Source organism: Vollenhovia emeryi, unplaced genomic scaffold (genome assembly GCF_000949405.1).
Source record: "Vollenhovia emeryi isolate VEMERY1.0 unplaced genomic scaffold, V.emery_V1.0 DF939351.1, whole genome shotgun sequence".
In the NCBI taxonomy this organism is placed as follows: domain Eukaryota; kingdom Metazoa; phylum Arthropoda; class Insecta; order Hymenoptera; family Formicidae; genus Vollenhovia; species Vollenhovia emeryi.
In genome coordinates this window covers 87435-102629 of record NW_011967015.1, presented here as the reverse complement: position 1 = coordinate 102629, position 15195 = coordinate 87435, and the positions used below count along the sequence as shown (strand labels likewise).

General features: G+C 34.7%; 5 protein-coding genes across 5 annotated transcripts; 2 read left to right on the top strand and 3 right to left on the bottom strand.

Annotated features, from left to right (window-relative positions):
- Window positions 1–549: 549 nt before the first annotated feature.
- Window positions 550–2254, top strand: LOC105558375 (probable quinone oxidoreductase). Its single transcript, XM_012005997.1, has 2 exons — window positions 550–1244; window positions 2185–2254. The coding sequence occupies exons 1-2, from the start codon at window positions 550–552 to the stop codon at window positions 2252–2254; spliced, it is 765 nt and encodes a 254-aa protein (XP_011861387.1).
- Window positions 2255–2506: 252 nt separating this feature from the next.
- Window positions 2507–3436, bottom strand: LOC105558374 (4-hydroxy-3-methylbut-2-enyl diphosphate reductase, chloroplastic-like). Its single transcript, XM_012005996.1, has one exon. It carries the CDS (start codon window positions 3434–3436, stop codon window positions 2507–2509), a length of 930 nt encoding a protein of 309 aa, XP_011861386.1.
- Window positions 3437–3456: 20 nt separating this feature from the next.
- Window positions 3457–5082, top strand: LOC105558373 (peptidoglycan synthase ftsI homolog). Its single transcript, XM_012005995.1, has one exon. The coding sequence runs from the start codon at window positions 3457–3459 to the stop codon at window positions 5080–5082; it is 1626 nt and encodes a 541-aa protein (XP_011861385.1).
- Window positions 5083–5555: 473 nt separating this feature from the next.
- LOC105558372 (ES1 protein homolog, mitochondrial-like) lies at window positions 5556–6263 on the bottom strand. Its single transcript, XM_012005994.1, has one exon. The coding sequence runs from the start codon at window positions 6261–6263 to the stop codon at window positions 5556–5558; it is 708 nt and encodes a 235-aa protein (XP_011861384.1).
- Window positions 6264–12650: 6387 nt separating this feature from the next.
- LOC105558371 (mitochondrial tRNA-specific 2-thiouridylase 1-like) lies at window positions 12651–13763 on the bottom strand. The gene has a single exon (XM_012005993.1). It carries the CDS (start codon window positions 13761–13763, stop codon window positions 12651–12653), a length of 1113 nt encoding a protein of 370 aa, XP_011861383.1.
- Between the last annotated feature and the right edge of the window lie 1432 nt (window positions 13764–15195).

Genomic DNA, 15195 nt, shown 5'->3' with positions numbered 1-15195 from the left:
TCACCGTAGTGTTCATGTGGGCTATCACTTACCCCCGCTTCTATGAAAGCCTTTAACACGTCTGGAGAACGAGCCAAAGCGCAGGCATGTAAATATCCTTTCTCATTTTGCACGTTAGCCCCTGCTTTTATTAAAACTTGCGCTAGATTTGGTAAAGCGCAAGGTTTGTAATTAATAGCAATAGAAAAAAGACTATCTACTGGAAAGCCATCATAGTCTTTCAAATCAAATTTGTGATTAATATCAAAACCTTTTTCTTCCCAAGAAGTGTGTAAATCTTTATAATGGTTTTCTTTGCTTGAAGTTTGCATTCTACTTTCTAGCCTTTCTTTTATTTTTTCTATTACATTACTAATATCTAAATCGTGATCTTCATTCACTTTATACAACACATTACACAAAGCACTATAAAGCCAAGTTTTTCTATTCATTATAATTTATACCTTAAAAATATTAATATACACTTATGTAGTATATAAACTCTAAATAACATTTTGCAAAATATTAATTGTTAGATAACATAATCAAAGTTTTTATCTTACATTCATCATGGTTAGAGCTATACAAATAAAAAAAACTGGGGGAGCAGAAGTATTAGAATTTGTAGATAAGAATATAGGTGAGCCAAAAGGCGAGGAAATTTTAGTACGTCACACAACTATCGGCTTAAATCGTTATGATTTAGAGCACAGAAAAGGTATGCGCAAAATTAAAGATCTACCATCAGTGCTTGGAGTGGAAGCAGTTGGGGTTATTGAAAAACTTGGTAAAAAAATCAGTGATGGATTCAAAATTGGAGACAGAGTTGGATATTGCACAGCTCCTCCGGGGGCATATTGTGAAAAGCGCATTATACACCAGAAATATCTGATAAAAATTCCAGATGACATATCTGATGAAGTTGCTGCTGCAGTGCTGTTTAAAGGTATGACAGCTCACTATTTAGTTAATCAATCTTATAAAGTTAGGCCCGGTGCTTTCGTGCTAGTTCATGGGGCTAATGGTGGTTTAGGACAAACAATATGCCAATGGGCAAAGGATAAAAAAGGTGTAGTGATAGGTTCTGTAAGCTCTGATGAAAAAATGAAGATAGCTTTACAAAGTGGCTGCACATACGCAATAAACTACAATGATAAAGACTTCGTTTCTAAAATTATGGAGATTACGCAAAACAGAGGAGTAGGTGCAGTGTATGACCCTATAGGTTACGCTACAAGCAAGCTTTCTTTTGAATCTTTAGGCAGGTTCGGTATATACGTTTCCTATGGGCAGATATCAGGTAACGCTCCTATTAGTTTTTCTTTACTTAGTTCACGTTCGTTATTTGCAACTGGAACCTCAATATACCATTATAAGCATGACAGATTCACATTAGTGCTTACCACAATGGAAATCTTCGAGATGATAAGAAAAAAACTTTTAACTGTACGGATCAATAAAAAATATAAATTTGATGAAATAATCCAAGCTCATCGCGATATGGAAAATAGAAAAGCGAGTGGGTTAAATATTATCAAAATCTCTTAGAACCTGTCTTGAAAGGGAAAAAAGAAAAGAATAAGATGAGGTAAGCAAAAAATAGGGGGTAACAAGTGATATAAGTGACAAGGAATGAGAGCCAAATGTTGCACAAGGGGTGATAGGGAGGCAAAAAACATAACAATTATTAATGCAATAAAATATATAATGAGGGGTAGTTGCCAGTGCTAACCTTTAATATAGTTATGCAAGAGGCCTAATTTGAAATATTAAATAGCTAACGTAAAAAATTGCTTCCATATATTTTAAATCTGATTATAATTACAGTTAGAGATATTTTAAGAGCTCAAAATCTATCTTTGTCTGCAGACTTTTCAGTCAAATTTTTAATCAAAAAGCGTAGCGTATCTTCTTTAGTGCATGTAAATATGCTTAATCTCTGTCGTATGTGCGCTGCACTTTTTTCTAATCTTTTTTACACAAGGGGATTTTATGTACAGAATTCCAGATACTTGACCTTTACTTTAGCTAAAAACCAATAGGCGCCTATGGTTTAACGCTAATTAAAATAAAAATTTTTCTAGATCAGTAATATATAGAAAAATTACAAAATCACTGTTTACTGAAAACGGGATACGATTGCCAAGAAAGCTGCTAATGTCACAGATTTTGGTTATTCCCAAACGTTGTTTGCTTGAATTTTAGACGTATGAGCGTGCTCTCCTTACTTCAAGAACTCTTTAATATGACTATGCTTGCTAAATTAACCACTTAAGTCCTTTCAAGATATGTTCTTAAATAAACTAGTAATTTAAACTAACCATTCATTAAATCATATCAACTAGAACTTCACATATTTAATTCTCCTTTTGGGGGAATTAAAAGCATATAGCTAAACTGACTTAGGCTTACCGACAACCGTCATCCCGCTACTTGTTAGCGCCACCGTGGTATGACGTCTTAGCTATAGATGCTGGTTTGTATGCTCCCAGTAATTTCAAGAGAAGCTTAGTAGATAAGTTGTGTTTTAAACCAAATTCGGTATTTTAAACTGAACATTTTCAATAATACCACCTGGCATAACTGAAATTTTTACACTCAGGTTTACTTTTAGGTAGTCCATTAATTCATCAACCAATATGTCAGGAGCAGAAGCACCTGCAGTGATTCCTATCTTTTCTATGCCCTGAAACCAGCTTTTATTCACACAGCTGTAATTATCAATTAAGTAGGCTCTTTTTCCTCTGGCAGTGCACAGATCTAATAAGCGGTTTGAATTTGAGCTATTTTTACTTCCTACAACTAACACCATGTCTACAATTTCAGCTAGCTTTTTAACAGCATTTTGTCTGTTTTGCGTTGCATAGCATATGTCCTTTAAATCTGGACCTGTTATGCTTGGAAACCTGAGCTTCAGAGTAACAATAATTTCACGGGTATCGTCGATGCTTAACGTGGTTTGTGTAACATAAGATAAATTATCTGGATCTTTAACTTTTAAATTGCGTACGTCCTGCACAGTTTGCACTAAAATGATAGGATTATTTACTCTTCCTCTAATTCCCTTAACTTCTGGATGGTTTTCATGCCCAATGAGAATTAATTCTTTACCACTGTTTTCATACCTTTTTGCCTCTTTATGCACTTTGCTGACTAAAGGACATGTTGCATCAATCACTTGAATACCCTTTCTTTTTGCCTCATCTTCTATATTTTTTGACACTCCGTGCGCGCTAAAAATCAGTATTCCTCCATTATCTTCAATTTCCTCGATACTGTTTACAAAAACCACTCCTTGTCTCTTAAAGTCCTCTACTATATATTTATTGTGAACAATTTCGTGTAGCACATAAACTTGGCACTTGTTTTTGTATTTTTCTAAAGTAATAGCTAATATGTCCACAGCTCTTTTTACTCCGGCACAAAAACCTCGCGGCTCAGCTAAGATAATTTCCATTTTTGTCAAATCAAGTAAATATGCAAGCATTACTTAAAAATAAGCTCCGCTCACTGTGTTTTATAGTACCATTATTTACGTTTTATATAATAATTATTTTTCGCATATTCTCTTTAACATTTGATCAACCTACTACTTCAGAAAATTTTAGAAAAGATAATACAGTACATAAACAACCTGATATTTTAGATAGAAATGGAGTGGTAATAGCAACAAATGTGCCCACAACATCACTATATACAGATGCAACCAAAGTAAAGAATCCGGAAAGTATAGCAGCACAACTGTGTTCTATTTTGAATGATCTTGAATACGAGAATTCATATAGAGTACTTACTTCAAAAAAGAAATTTGCTTGGATAAAGCGGCACTTAACTCCAAAAGAACTGTTAGCAATAAAAAATGCCGGCGTGCCAGGAATAAACTTCTATAACGATGTAAAACGTATATATCCTCACAGTAATTTATTTTCACACGTGCTTGGTTACACTGACATAGATGGCAACGGTATTGCAGGAGTTGAGGCATATATAAGTAAAAAAAAACAACATTCTGTTATCCAAGTAACTGACACTGGGGTCCAGAAAAAAAATACGTGGATTCCAGCATTACGCGCTGGAATAACACCTTACCAGGGTATTCAACTATCCTTAGATACACGAGTGCAAAGCATAGTGCATGAAGAGCTAACTAAAGCTGTAAGCAGATATCAGGCACTCGGCGGAGTAGGAATTGTTTTAAATGTGAGAAATAGTGAAGTCATTTCAATGGTCAGTCTACCTGATTTTAATCCCAACCTACAGAATAAGGCAGAAGATGTACAAAAGTTTAATCGCGCCAGTCTTGGGGTATATGAAATGGGGTCGGTATTAAAATACTTTACAATAGCCGCAGCCCTTGATGCAAACGTTACAAAAACTAGCGATTTATATGACGTATCAACACCAATCACCATTGGAAAGTATAAAATTCAGGACTTTCACAAATCTAAAACTCCAAAAATTACTGTGCAAGATATATTTGTAAAATCATCCAACATTGGTGCAGCAAAAATTGCAGTCAAATTAGGTATTGAAAAACAAGTAGAATACTTTAAAGCTATGAAGCTATTTTCTCCTTTGAAAATAGAAATACCAGAAAAATCTACACCAATAATTCCGGATAAATGGAGTGAAAACACTTTAATAACAGCATCTTATGGTTATGGCATAGCTGTAACTCCTATACATCTTGCACAAACTGCAGCAGCATTAATCAACAATGGAATATTTCATAACGCAACCTTGATATTGAATAAAAGAAGCATAGGAGAGCAAATTATCTCAAGAAAAATCTCCAGGGAAATGAGAAAATTATTACGCGCAGCAGTAACAGATGGCACTGGCAGAAAAGCAAAAATAAAGGCATATTCAATAGGGGGAAAGACTGGATCGGCGGAAAAAGTTGTAGATGGTAAATATAGCAAAGATGCAAACATAGCGTCATTTATAGGAGTGCTAACTATGCTTGACCCAAGGTATATAGTGCTAATTGCTATTGATGAACCTCAAGGGATACACCACACCGGGGGAATAATTGCTGCGCCTATAGTAAAAAACATTATAAATAGAATAGCACCTATACTAAATGTTACACCTGAGATGTAAAATTATGATTGCTTTACTATAACTTCAAATCTATCATTACCAAAATCCTTATTAATATACCAAGAACCATCATCTTTAGTTACAAATTCAAGACCTTTAAGGTCTCTTTTTATTGTCTTTCCATTTTGACCATCAATAGCGATATTAATATCGTATGTAATAACGTCTAGATTTATCATAGCTTCTTTCCCGCTGCATGAATTTAGACTGAACTTGCCTAACATGACATCATTAAAACTCACTTCCCCTGTATAGACATCACACTGACCGTCCATACAACACGTAGTTTCAATATAGAAAAGGTCTGACATATAAAACACCTTGCGTTTATAAAAAAAGAGCTAAATATATATAGCTAGTGCAGCCCTATACCACGCCGCTATAGTCGTAAACCTAGAGCACTTTAGCTATAATACAGCTAGGAATGTAAAATTCAACAGTTAATTGTGTAAGGAAGTCTAAATTACTACATCTTAGAGGAATGGCTGTTTAGTTTTTTTGTTAATCTTTTTTACCATGCTGTCAATCATATGCTTTATCCCTTGATATACAGAGTATATACTTTCGTCGCTACGCATATAAGCAGAACAGGAAAATACATTATGTTCTTCGTCTTCTATTGATAACCCTGTATCACACTTTATGTGTTCACCACCAAGCTTCTCTATCAACTGTTCTCTGTCATCTCCTATAGTTACCTTAACCTTACTTTCTTCTTTACCTATCTTGCTACTTAAAATTGAAACAATGATGGCTGGAGATATGCATATCGCTCCTATTGGCTTTTTTATAACAAAAAATTCTGAAACTAATCTTTCAAATTCAGGCATTACTGTCACCATGTCTTTATTTTCAGATAAGTCAGATAAATTTTTGGCAACCCCGTATCCACCAGGTACAACTAGCATGTCAAAATTTTCAGCTTTGGCTTCTTTTAAGTCATATATTTCGCCTCTTGCGATTCTTGCTGATTCTGCAAGCACATTCCTTTTTTCTTTCACTGCCTCCTTTGTTTTATGATTCATAACTTGTGTGATATTGATGTCAGGTGCAAAGCATTTAACATCCACATCCTGCTGATCAAGCACAAGCAGACTTAAAACCGCTTCTCTTACCTCTGCACCGTCAAGGTGACCACACCCTGATAAAACCACAGCAGCTTTTAATTTTTTTTCACCCATAAAGTACCTTAATTTCATGTAATCTAGATATTTTAATACAAATTCTATATTTGGAAAGAGGTTATTATATTAATTATCTCATACTTATTATAATATAATTAATAATTAGTATATATAATTAGGCATATTGATAGTTGATGAAGTTGAATATGGCACCTACAAACAGTACGTTTTTTGACACTGACTACCCAGAACTAAGAAAAGCTATTTCAGATATAATAGAAAGCATTGCACAGTTCCCACAGGAAGAAAAAGGGAAGTTGTTTGAAGCCCTATCAGAACAAGTTAGAGAGATGAACCTCAAAGATTTAGGTTTAGCAATTAATGACCAAGGCTTGCAAAAGGAGGTAAATAAAGAATTATTTATAAAACTCATTGAAGAAGCACTTAAAGGGTTAACTTCTGAAAACGTTGACTCAAAAATAATAGAAGAGGCGTTAAAATCTGTTAATCAGCAAGCAATAAGTAATGTTATAAATAATAATAAAGGTCCGCTGGACAATCTAGTCAATTATTTTAAATCAGCATCTCTCTCTCTGCAAATAAAAAAATTGGAATAGCTTCTACCGGAATAGTATTGGGAGTAGCATTTTCTCCGCTTATTGTCCTTGCTACATTAATAGCGCTTGTAGCTATTGGAGCGCGTTATGTAGGAATAGGTATAGGAAAGGCAGGGGAAAAAATAAAAGAAGGAGCGATTGAAGCAGGAAAAGCAGTGAAAAGTTCATATAAGGATTTAATAGATAAATTACCTGAGGTTCAAAGAAGAGAAAATAATTTTGAAAAGCTAATAAGCAATTTAATGGAAAAGAATCTTGAAGCTGATGAAGGAGAAAGAACAATGCTTAGTAATGAAATAAAAATAATAAAAATGCTTCAGAATCAAGAGCAACTAGCAGCCATAGGACAGTTAATAAGGGAAGATAAGGCTGGTCTTTTGAACAATCTTATGAGCAAGGGTACTAGTACTCATGAGGAAGACATGGAGAAACTTGTAGATTTTATGAGCGAATTTTAACCTGCAATTATGGCAATTGGTAGTAACATAAAAGAGGTAGAACAAAAAGTTAATGAGAAAGCTCAGGAAATAAAGCCAGATTCTCAATTAGGTAGTTCAAATGCTGAACGAGTGAGTGAAGAAGGAATCATAGGACCAGGTTGATGCATTTGAGGAGCGTTTTGATGCAAAAATTACTATCAGAAAGTGGGGTTACGCTACTCCCTTTTATCCACTTTTTTGAGCAATCCACCTCCACATCTAACACACATCTCAGTGATTATAATATCCAATTTTTGATCATGTTGTTCTACAGGTAAATCTTTACAATATTGTTTCTCATAGGCTACACCTATAAATATTTTTCCAAGCGGCCGTAATTTTTTTATCATTGTATCATACCAACCACCACCAAAACCTAATCTATTAAAATGATCATCAAAAGCAATAACAGGAGTAATGATTGTGTCGGGAATTACGTCTTCATCTGTTTTGTTCCATTTCTCAAATTTTAGTAACTGATTTTTATCAGGAACCGCTATTTTATAACCTAAATCGAATAAGCTATACATCAAAGGCACAACATTTATTTCCCCATCCATTGGAATGTAAGCCGCAATTGTTTTGCCTTTAACGTAACTTAAGTTCTGATTAAAGAGATTAATAAGGGAATTTGCCGCATAACTGGAATAACTTTCATCAATATCTTTTCTTATAGCTCTATATTGCTCTCTTATTTCCTTTTTGTGCTGTTTAATATCTTTGAACATGATCTATCCATTTCGCAGTGAGTTTTTCTTGTAAACTATTTTGCTTTAAGCGCTCACTTAAAAAATCAAAGTCAATAAATTCCATATCCTGGTCTTGATTACTGCAGCTATAAACAAAACTCCTTTCTCCTGTTCCCGTATTTATATGTTGCTGAACACACTGAGCGCAGATTTCTTTCATCATACACTGCATAGGAGAATTAACTGACGATATTGCTACGTGACTTGACTTCAGATATGGCTTTAAAATTGTTTTTCTAGCTTCATTCACAGCTTTCATCATTTTATCAGAACCAATAGTGATAATTTTATCTATAGTGTTTAAATTAATACCTAATCTTCCTTGTTGATAAGAGACTATTGCATCAACTATATTACCATGAAAGGATTTATCTTGATCTCTGCTTGTTTTTATCAATCCTTCTTCACATGCCCAAACTACTGCATTTGATGCACGCTCTATCAGTGCTCGTTTAAATACATCACTTAATTTCTTATAGCCAGCAAAGTACAAAACCTTATTATTATTTTCAAGACACGCCTTCCCTATCGAAAATAATACTGCATTTCCAACTCCACCACCAATTAGCATTATATTCTTCATGTGCTATTTTAACTATATTTGTTCAAGTTTTTTGAAATTTTATAGAACAAAGTAATTTTCGTACACAAAGACAGAAACAAGGACACTCTCTGACTTCAACTATACCGATAACTGACAGCTACATTTTTACGCATATCATCTAATAACAAGTTGCTTTGTATCATAATCTTTTGTTGGTACGTCTGCTGTTTAATTGCTTCTATATCCGCTACATTACTCTTGATATCACACAACATCATCAACTTTGCAGTGCCATTTTCTCTCAATTCTACTATTTCATTCACACTTGTTTTACTAAATAAAATCTGTAAATCAGGATTTAAATCTCGCATTTTTATTTCAAACTCTTTTGCATTTGGCAACCTAAAATCATCTGCTAATTTGTCAAAATTTAAACAATTGACCTTTTGCTCTTTAAAATTAGAGAATAAACTTTCTGAACCCTCAACCACAATCTGTTTTAATTTTAAAGTGCTTTCCAGCAGTGCATAATTAAGTTGTACCTTGTCTATGACTTTTATAATAGAGTAACCTTCACTGAAACTGAATGGACCTGCTATATCGCCGGTTTCTAGTCTTTCTAAAACGCTCTTAAGTTTATCTTTGAGCTGACTTAAATTAACTGTTGCTTTACGCATCTTTATTGGAGATTCTGGGTTATTACTATTACGTAATTTTTTTACTAGATCTTCAGCTATACCATAAACGTCCTTGTCTTTTTGATCAGGAATTATAAACTCTTGGAACGTGATAAGATAATCCGGCTTTTCCGTTTGCCTTTTTACATCATCTACTTCTTTATCGCTTATATTAATAAATGGCACAATTCTTACTTCAATAATTTTGCTCCATAGTAACTGACATTTTATTTGTTTTCTTAAAATACTAGGATCTATATTATGCTTTTTTATGTATTGATCAACTTCATTAGCCTTAAGTTTAAAACTTTGGGTTAAAAATAATATGATAGCATTATCTAACTCCCCGTTGCTCAATTTTATACTCAGCCTCTGCGCTTCATTGATAATGATAATTTCGTCTATTAGCTCCCTAAGAATTTGAGGTTTTGCTTCTTTTTGATTAACACTTTGAGTGCCAAACAATGAATTTATAAAGTTGATGCGTTTTTCGATATCTAAATTTGAAATTGGCTCACCATTTACATCTGCAACAATTTCAATCTCGGTTGCAAGCAACCTAAGTGGCAACACTATCAACAGTAAAATTAGTATTTTATGCATATAAGTAAGGTTAACAACCAATTCTATAATAAATACTGAGTCAACGCTAGCCAACTTTTTAATAGCTAAAGACGGAAATAAAAAAACCATTGCAATAAGATCAGGTAAACAGGCTAAAACATGCCAATATAGCGAATTCAGACCGTGCTAAACAGTATACGGAAGGAGAGGGATTCGAACCCTCGATACGACTTTTGGGTCGTATAACGGTTTAGCAAACCGCCGCCTTCAGCCGCTCGGCCACCCTTCCAAATTTAGAACCTAAAGATTATATAATACCAAGACCTCTACCGCCTGTCTAATGCTTTTAATTGCAACATTTTTCCAAACAACTGTAATTTTTAGATCTGTGGTACAAAAATCTATAGCTAACCCAAGAAAGGTCTCCCTACATCATACCGCGATTCATTCCATAGCTGTACGAACGTTGTCTAGCAGGAGGCCAGCGCCCCTATGATGTCATCCCAGTGCTCCTTTTTTGTCATCCCAGTGCGTGACACTGGGATCTAGCCTTTATTATGCAGTCACTTGGTTGAAATTAAGTCTTCTGGATCCCAGTGTCAGCTACTTTCATGACATCATCATAAAGTAAAATGAGATCCCAGTGTCAAGCACTGGGATGACAGAAGAAGAAGGCGCTGCCGTCTTGGATGAAAAAGCTGGATTCCAGACTGGAATGACACCATTTGCTGTGCAGTTTACCTTCAAGAATGAATGTTCGTACAGTTGTGCGCGGTATCTCAGCATAGATTCCGCTAACAAGTAGCGGAATGACGAATTTGTTGTTTTTCAAATTGTAGGCAAACCTAAGCCACTTTAGCTATAAATCAATAAAAACTAACTTCTGCTTTTTTCAATGATTTTCTTTGCTTCTTCTACACCAACCCATTCTCCAACTGCTACCTCTTTTCCCTTTTCTAGATCTTTATAATGAGAAAAGAAATGAACAATTTTATCTAATAGGTTTTTAGATAAGTCAGAATAGTCCTTTATATTGTCATAATAGCTATCAACACTGGAAATAGGCACAGCTAATATTTTTTCATCTTCTCCTTTTTCATCTTTAGTGAGTAATGCGCCTATTGGACGCACCGATATTAAAACACTAGATGCTAAGGGAAATTGAGTTAGCACCAAAACATCCACAGGATCACCATCACCTGCGCAGGTATTTGGTATAAACCCATAATTGCAAGGATAAGTCATTGAGGTAGACAAAAATCTGTCAACTTGTAACAATCCAAGCTCTTTATTAAATTCATACTTTACAGGCTCAGCATTTGCACTTATTTCAATTACCACATTCACCGCATTTGGTACCGCTGTTATTTTACTTAAATCCATAAATCATCTCTTAACTTAAGAATAAGCATTATACAATATATGCTTTTAAGTTGCTACATTTATGTAGTTCTAGGCTTGTTTTGCATGGAACGGTTCTAATTTCTTATTCTGCACATCATCGACTGTTGAAAGCGGTGGTTCCTGTGGTGATTTCAATAACTGAAATAAAGCATACACTATTACAATAGTAAGCACCGCAGCAATTACTAGATTAACAAAATTATCCTGTGGTAGGACACCTTTTATTGGATTAAATAATTTTTGCTCCATAAGGAAATAATCAGCAACATATAACCCAACAGATAATACAAACATACCTAAAAAAGTTTACAGACTGTGTTTTTGTGTTCCGTGTATTTTGTTTCTTGTCTAGTTACGCAATATGCATTTCTATTTACTATCCTTTCAAATTCAAACCTATCTTGATTTTTGAGTAACTCTTTTGGAATATTATATGACATATTTTCATAGTGTGTACGGTACAATGGATCAATACAAACATTTTCAACACACTTGCAATGATAATAAGGAGGAAAAGTTGACCTATTACTATCTAAATAAAAAAGTTTAGGAAAAGTTGACCTATTACTGCCTATATGAAAGTCATTCAATCCATACACAGCCAATCCGTTTTTACCTGGTTCGATTACACTCAGCATTCCAGCTAATACATAAAAGTACACATAGGAATATGGATCTATACTTACTGTTCGATCCTTCCCAGTACTAAATAAATGCTGAGACATTTTTGTACTAGAAAATAACAATGTAATGTTTTTATTTACCTTTATTTGATGTATAGAGTAGTAATAATCAATTACTTTATTATATAGGTCAGGATCTTTTATATTACTTGTCTCAAGTACATCCTTAACATCTTTAATTATTCGATCCTCAAAATCTTTTTCTGTTTTCAATACCTTTTCTCCCCTAGGGTTGATCAAGGTATTAAATGTATCTAACTTTCTATCGTCTGCCATTTCACCCAAGTCTTTTTTTAACTCAGATTTTTTAATAACTTTATAAATTTCATCTATAACTTCTTTAACACTGAGTTCCCTGTCTTTGCTAAGAAGCACATAAGCTTTATTATAAATTAAAAGCAAACCTTGTAGACTAAATTTAAGATTGAGGTAGTAATCGAGAGGTTCTTCCTTGCTTTTTTTTGCAAATATAGATACTCCAAGGTGATTTCTACGGTCTATACTACAATCATTACGTTCACCATCATGTTGAAAGCTGCCCATACATATGAACAATGCTTCAAGCAAGTTGCCCTTACCAACAATTTCGATTAATTTTTCAACTTCTTTAACCATCCCTCTAGTCCACAATATAATAATTATCTTTATAGTATAAAGAATATAGGATAAAACAGCAATAAATTTTATTGTATGTTTACATTCTGCATTAAAAAATTAAACCACCAAGTTAGGAGCATATCCAACCTCCACCGATAACTTGTTCGCCCTTATATGCTACACAGGCTTGACCTGGACTAATGCCAAAGTAATCGTCGTTTAAAATGACACAGGCTTTGTTTTTTTCGTCAGTTGAATGTATTGTTGCTAAACTTCCTGCATGTGATGACCTGAGCTTCACAGTTACTTCCATGCCTTCTTTTGGTTGTTCTAACCAATTTAACTCTTTGACCAATATCTTTTTTTGCATTAGAGCATTGATCGGCCCGACTATAACCTCATTATTTTCTGTATTAATTTTTATCACATAAAGAGGTTCATTGTGTGCGATACCGAGGCCTCTTCTTTGGCCCACTGTAAAATTTACTATGCCACTGTGCTCACCTAACACTCTTCCGTTAATGTCCACTATTTTGCCTTTCTGTACAGATCGTGGAGCTAGTTTAGCTATTGTTTTGCTATAGCTTTCGGAAACGAAACATATGTCTTGGCTGTCTGGTTTTTCAGAAATTTGCAAACTAAAATACTTTGCTAGTTTTCTTATATCACTTTTATAGAACCCACCGAGTGGAAATCGCAAAAGCCTCAACTGCTCCTTTGTTGTGGCAAACAGAAAATAGCTTTGATCTTTACTTTTATCAATGCTTCTGCACAACTTTACCTCACCATTTTTTTCTAATCTTCTCACGTAATGTCCTGTTACGAGCACATCCGCACCAAGATTTTTTGTAACTTGCAATAGATCACGAAATTTTACCGTTTGGTTACATCTTACGCATGGTATGGGAGTTTCCCCACGCATATAGGTACTTGCAAAATCCTCTATTACTTCCTTTTTGAATATTTTCTCGTAGTTTAAAATATAGTGAGGAAAGCCAACACTTTCAGCCACGCGCTTAGCGTCGTAAATATCCTGTCCAGCACAACATGCACCTTTTCTTGCGTTAGCATTACCGTCGGTGCCATAGAGTTGAAGAGTCACACCTATCACCTGGTACCCAAAGTTATATAGCAGTGCTGCAGCAACGGAGCTATCAACTCCCCCGGACATTGCAACAATAGCCTTGGTCTGGTGCGGAGCTTTATCTTTTAGCAGAGGTTCAATTTTAAATTCTTTTAGCATAATTGTCTTAATTTATAAACGCAAATCTTGTGTCATTCCAACATACAACTGTGCAAACGTTTTGATTTGGGGGCAATTTACATAGTAGATGATGTCATGAAAGTAGTTGACACTGGAATCTAGTTTCTATTACACAAATTCATTAAAACAGCATATTTATTTGTAATCAAGTTTCCTGGATCACAGTGTCAACTACTCGAATGACACCCTTTCCTGCTGGAAGTTGCCTTCAAATTACTTGGTGCGTGATACTGGGATCTCATTTATGTTACATAATTCCATCAAAACAATTCGATAAACTACCTTCAAAAACAATTTAATCTTGCTTGAATAAAACATGGCCAAAATAATCCATGTTTTCAAGCACTTTTCCACTACCCAAGGCAACACAACAAAGTGGGTCATCTGCAACACGAACTGGTAATTTTGTTGTTTCACTGATAACTTTGCCCAAGTTACGCAATAATCCACCACCACCGGACAAAATTATTCCTCTATCGACTATATCAGAAGAAAGTTCAGGTGGAGTGCTCTCCAGTGCAGTCCTAATAGCAGAAATTATCTGATGTACAGGCTCTATTAAACTCTCTGCAACTTGATATTCTGACAAAAGCATTTCTTTTGGCATGCCACTCACTAAATCCCTGCCTTTAATTATCATTCCCTCTTTGTTATTTTCACCTGGCAGACTGGCTGAACCTACGTTTTTCTTAATTTTTTCAGCAGTTGTTTCACCGATTAATAACTTATGATTTTCACGAATATACGATTTTATTGCTTCATCCATAATATCGCCACCTACTCTGGCAGAACGTGAATAAACAATTCCGCCTAAAGAAATAATTGCAACTTCAGTTGTACCGCCTCCTATATCAACGATCATAGAACCCTCAGGTTCAGTAACCGGGAGCCCAGCTCCGATTGCTGCAGCCATTGGTTCTTCAATCAAAAATACTTCATTTGCACCAGCACTTTCTGCTGCATCTTGTATAGCGCGCCTTTCAACTGGCGTGGATCCAGATGGAACGCATATGATAATATTAGGTTTATTAACAGTGAATTTTGTGTTTGCACTGCGTATGAAATATTTTAGCATTTCTTCCGCACTTTTAAAATCAGCAATAACTCCATCCTTTAAGGGCCTTATCGCCTCTATTTCTCCAGGTGTTTTCCCAAGCATCATTTTAGCTTTTTTACCAAAAGCATAAGGAACGTAGCTTCCTTTTTCTTTTACTCTTGCTACAACTGAAGGCTCATCAAGCACTATTCCCTGATTTTTCTGATAAACTAACGTGTTTGCAGTACCAAGGTCTATGGCAATATCGCTAGCAAACAAACCTTTGAAAGTAAAAAGGCTATAAAACTTTCCAGTTAATTTTCGAACAAAATTCATACATAACTCAAGAAAACCATTTATTGAGACAAATTATAC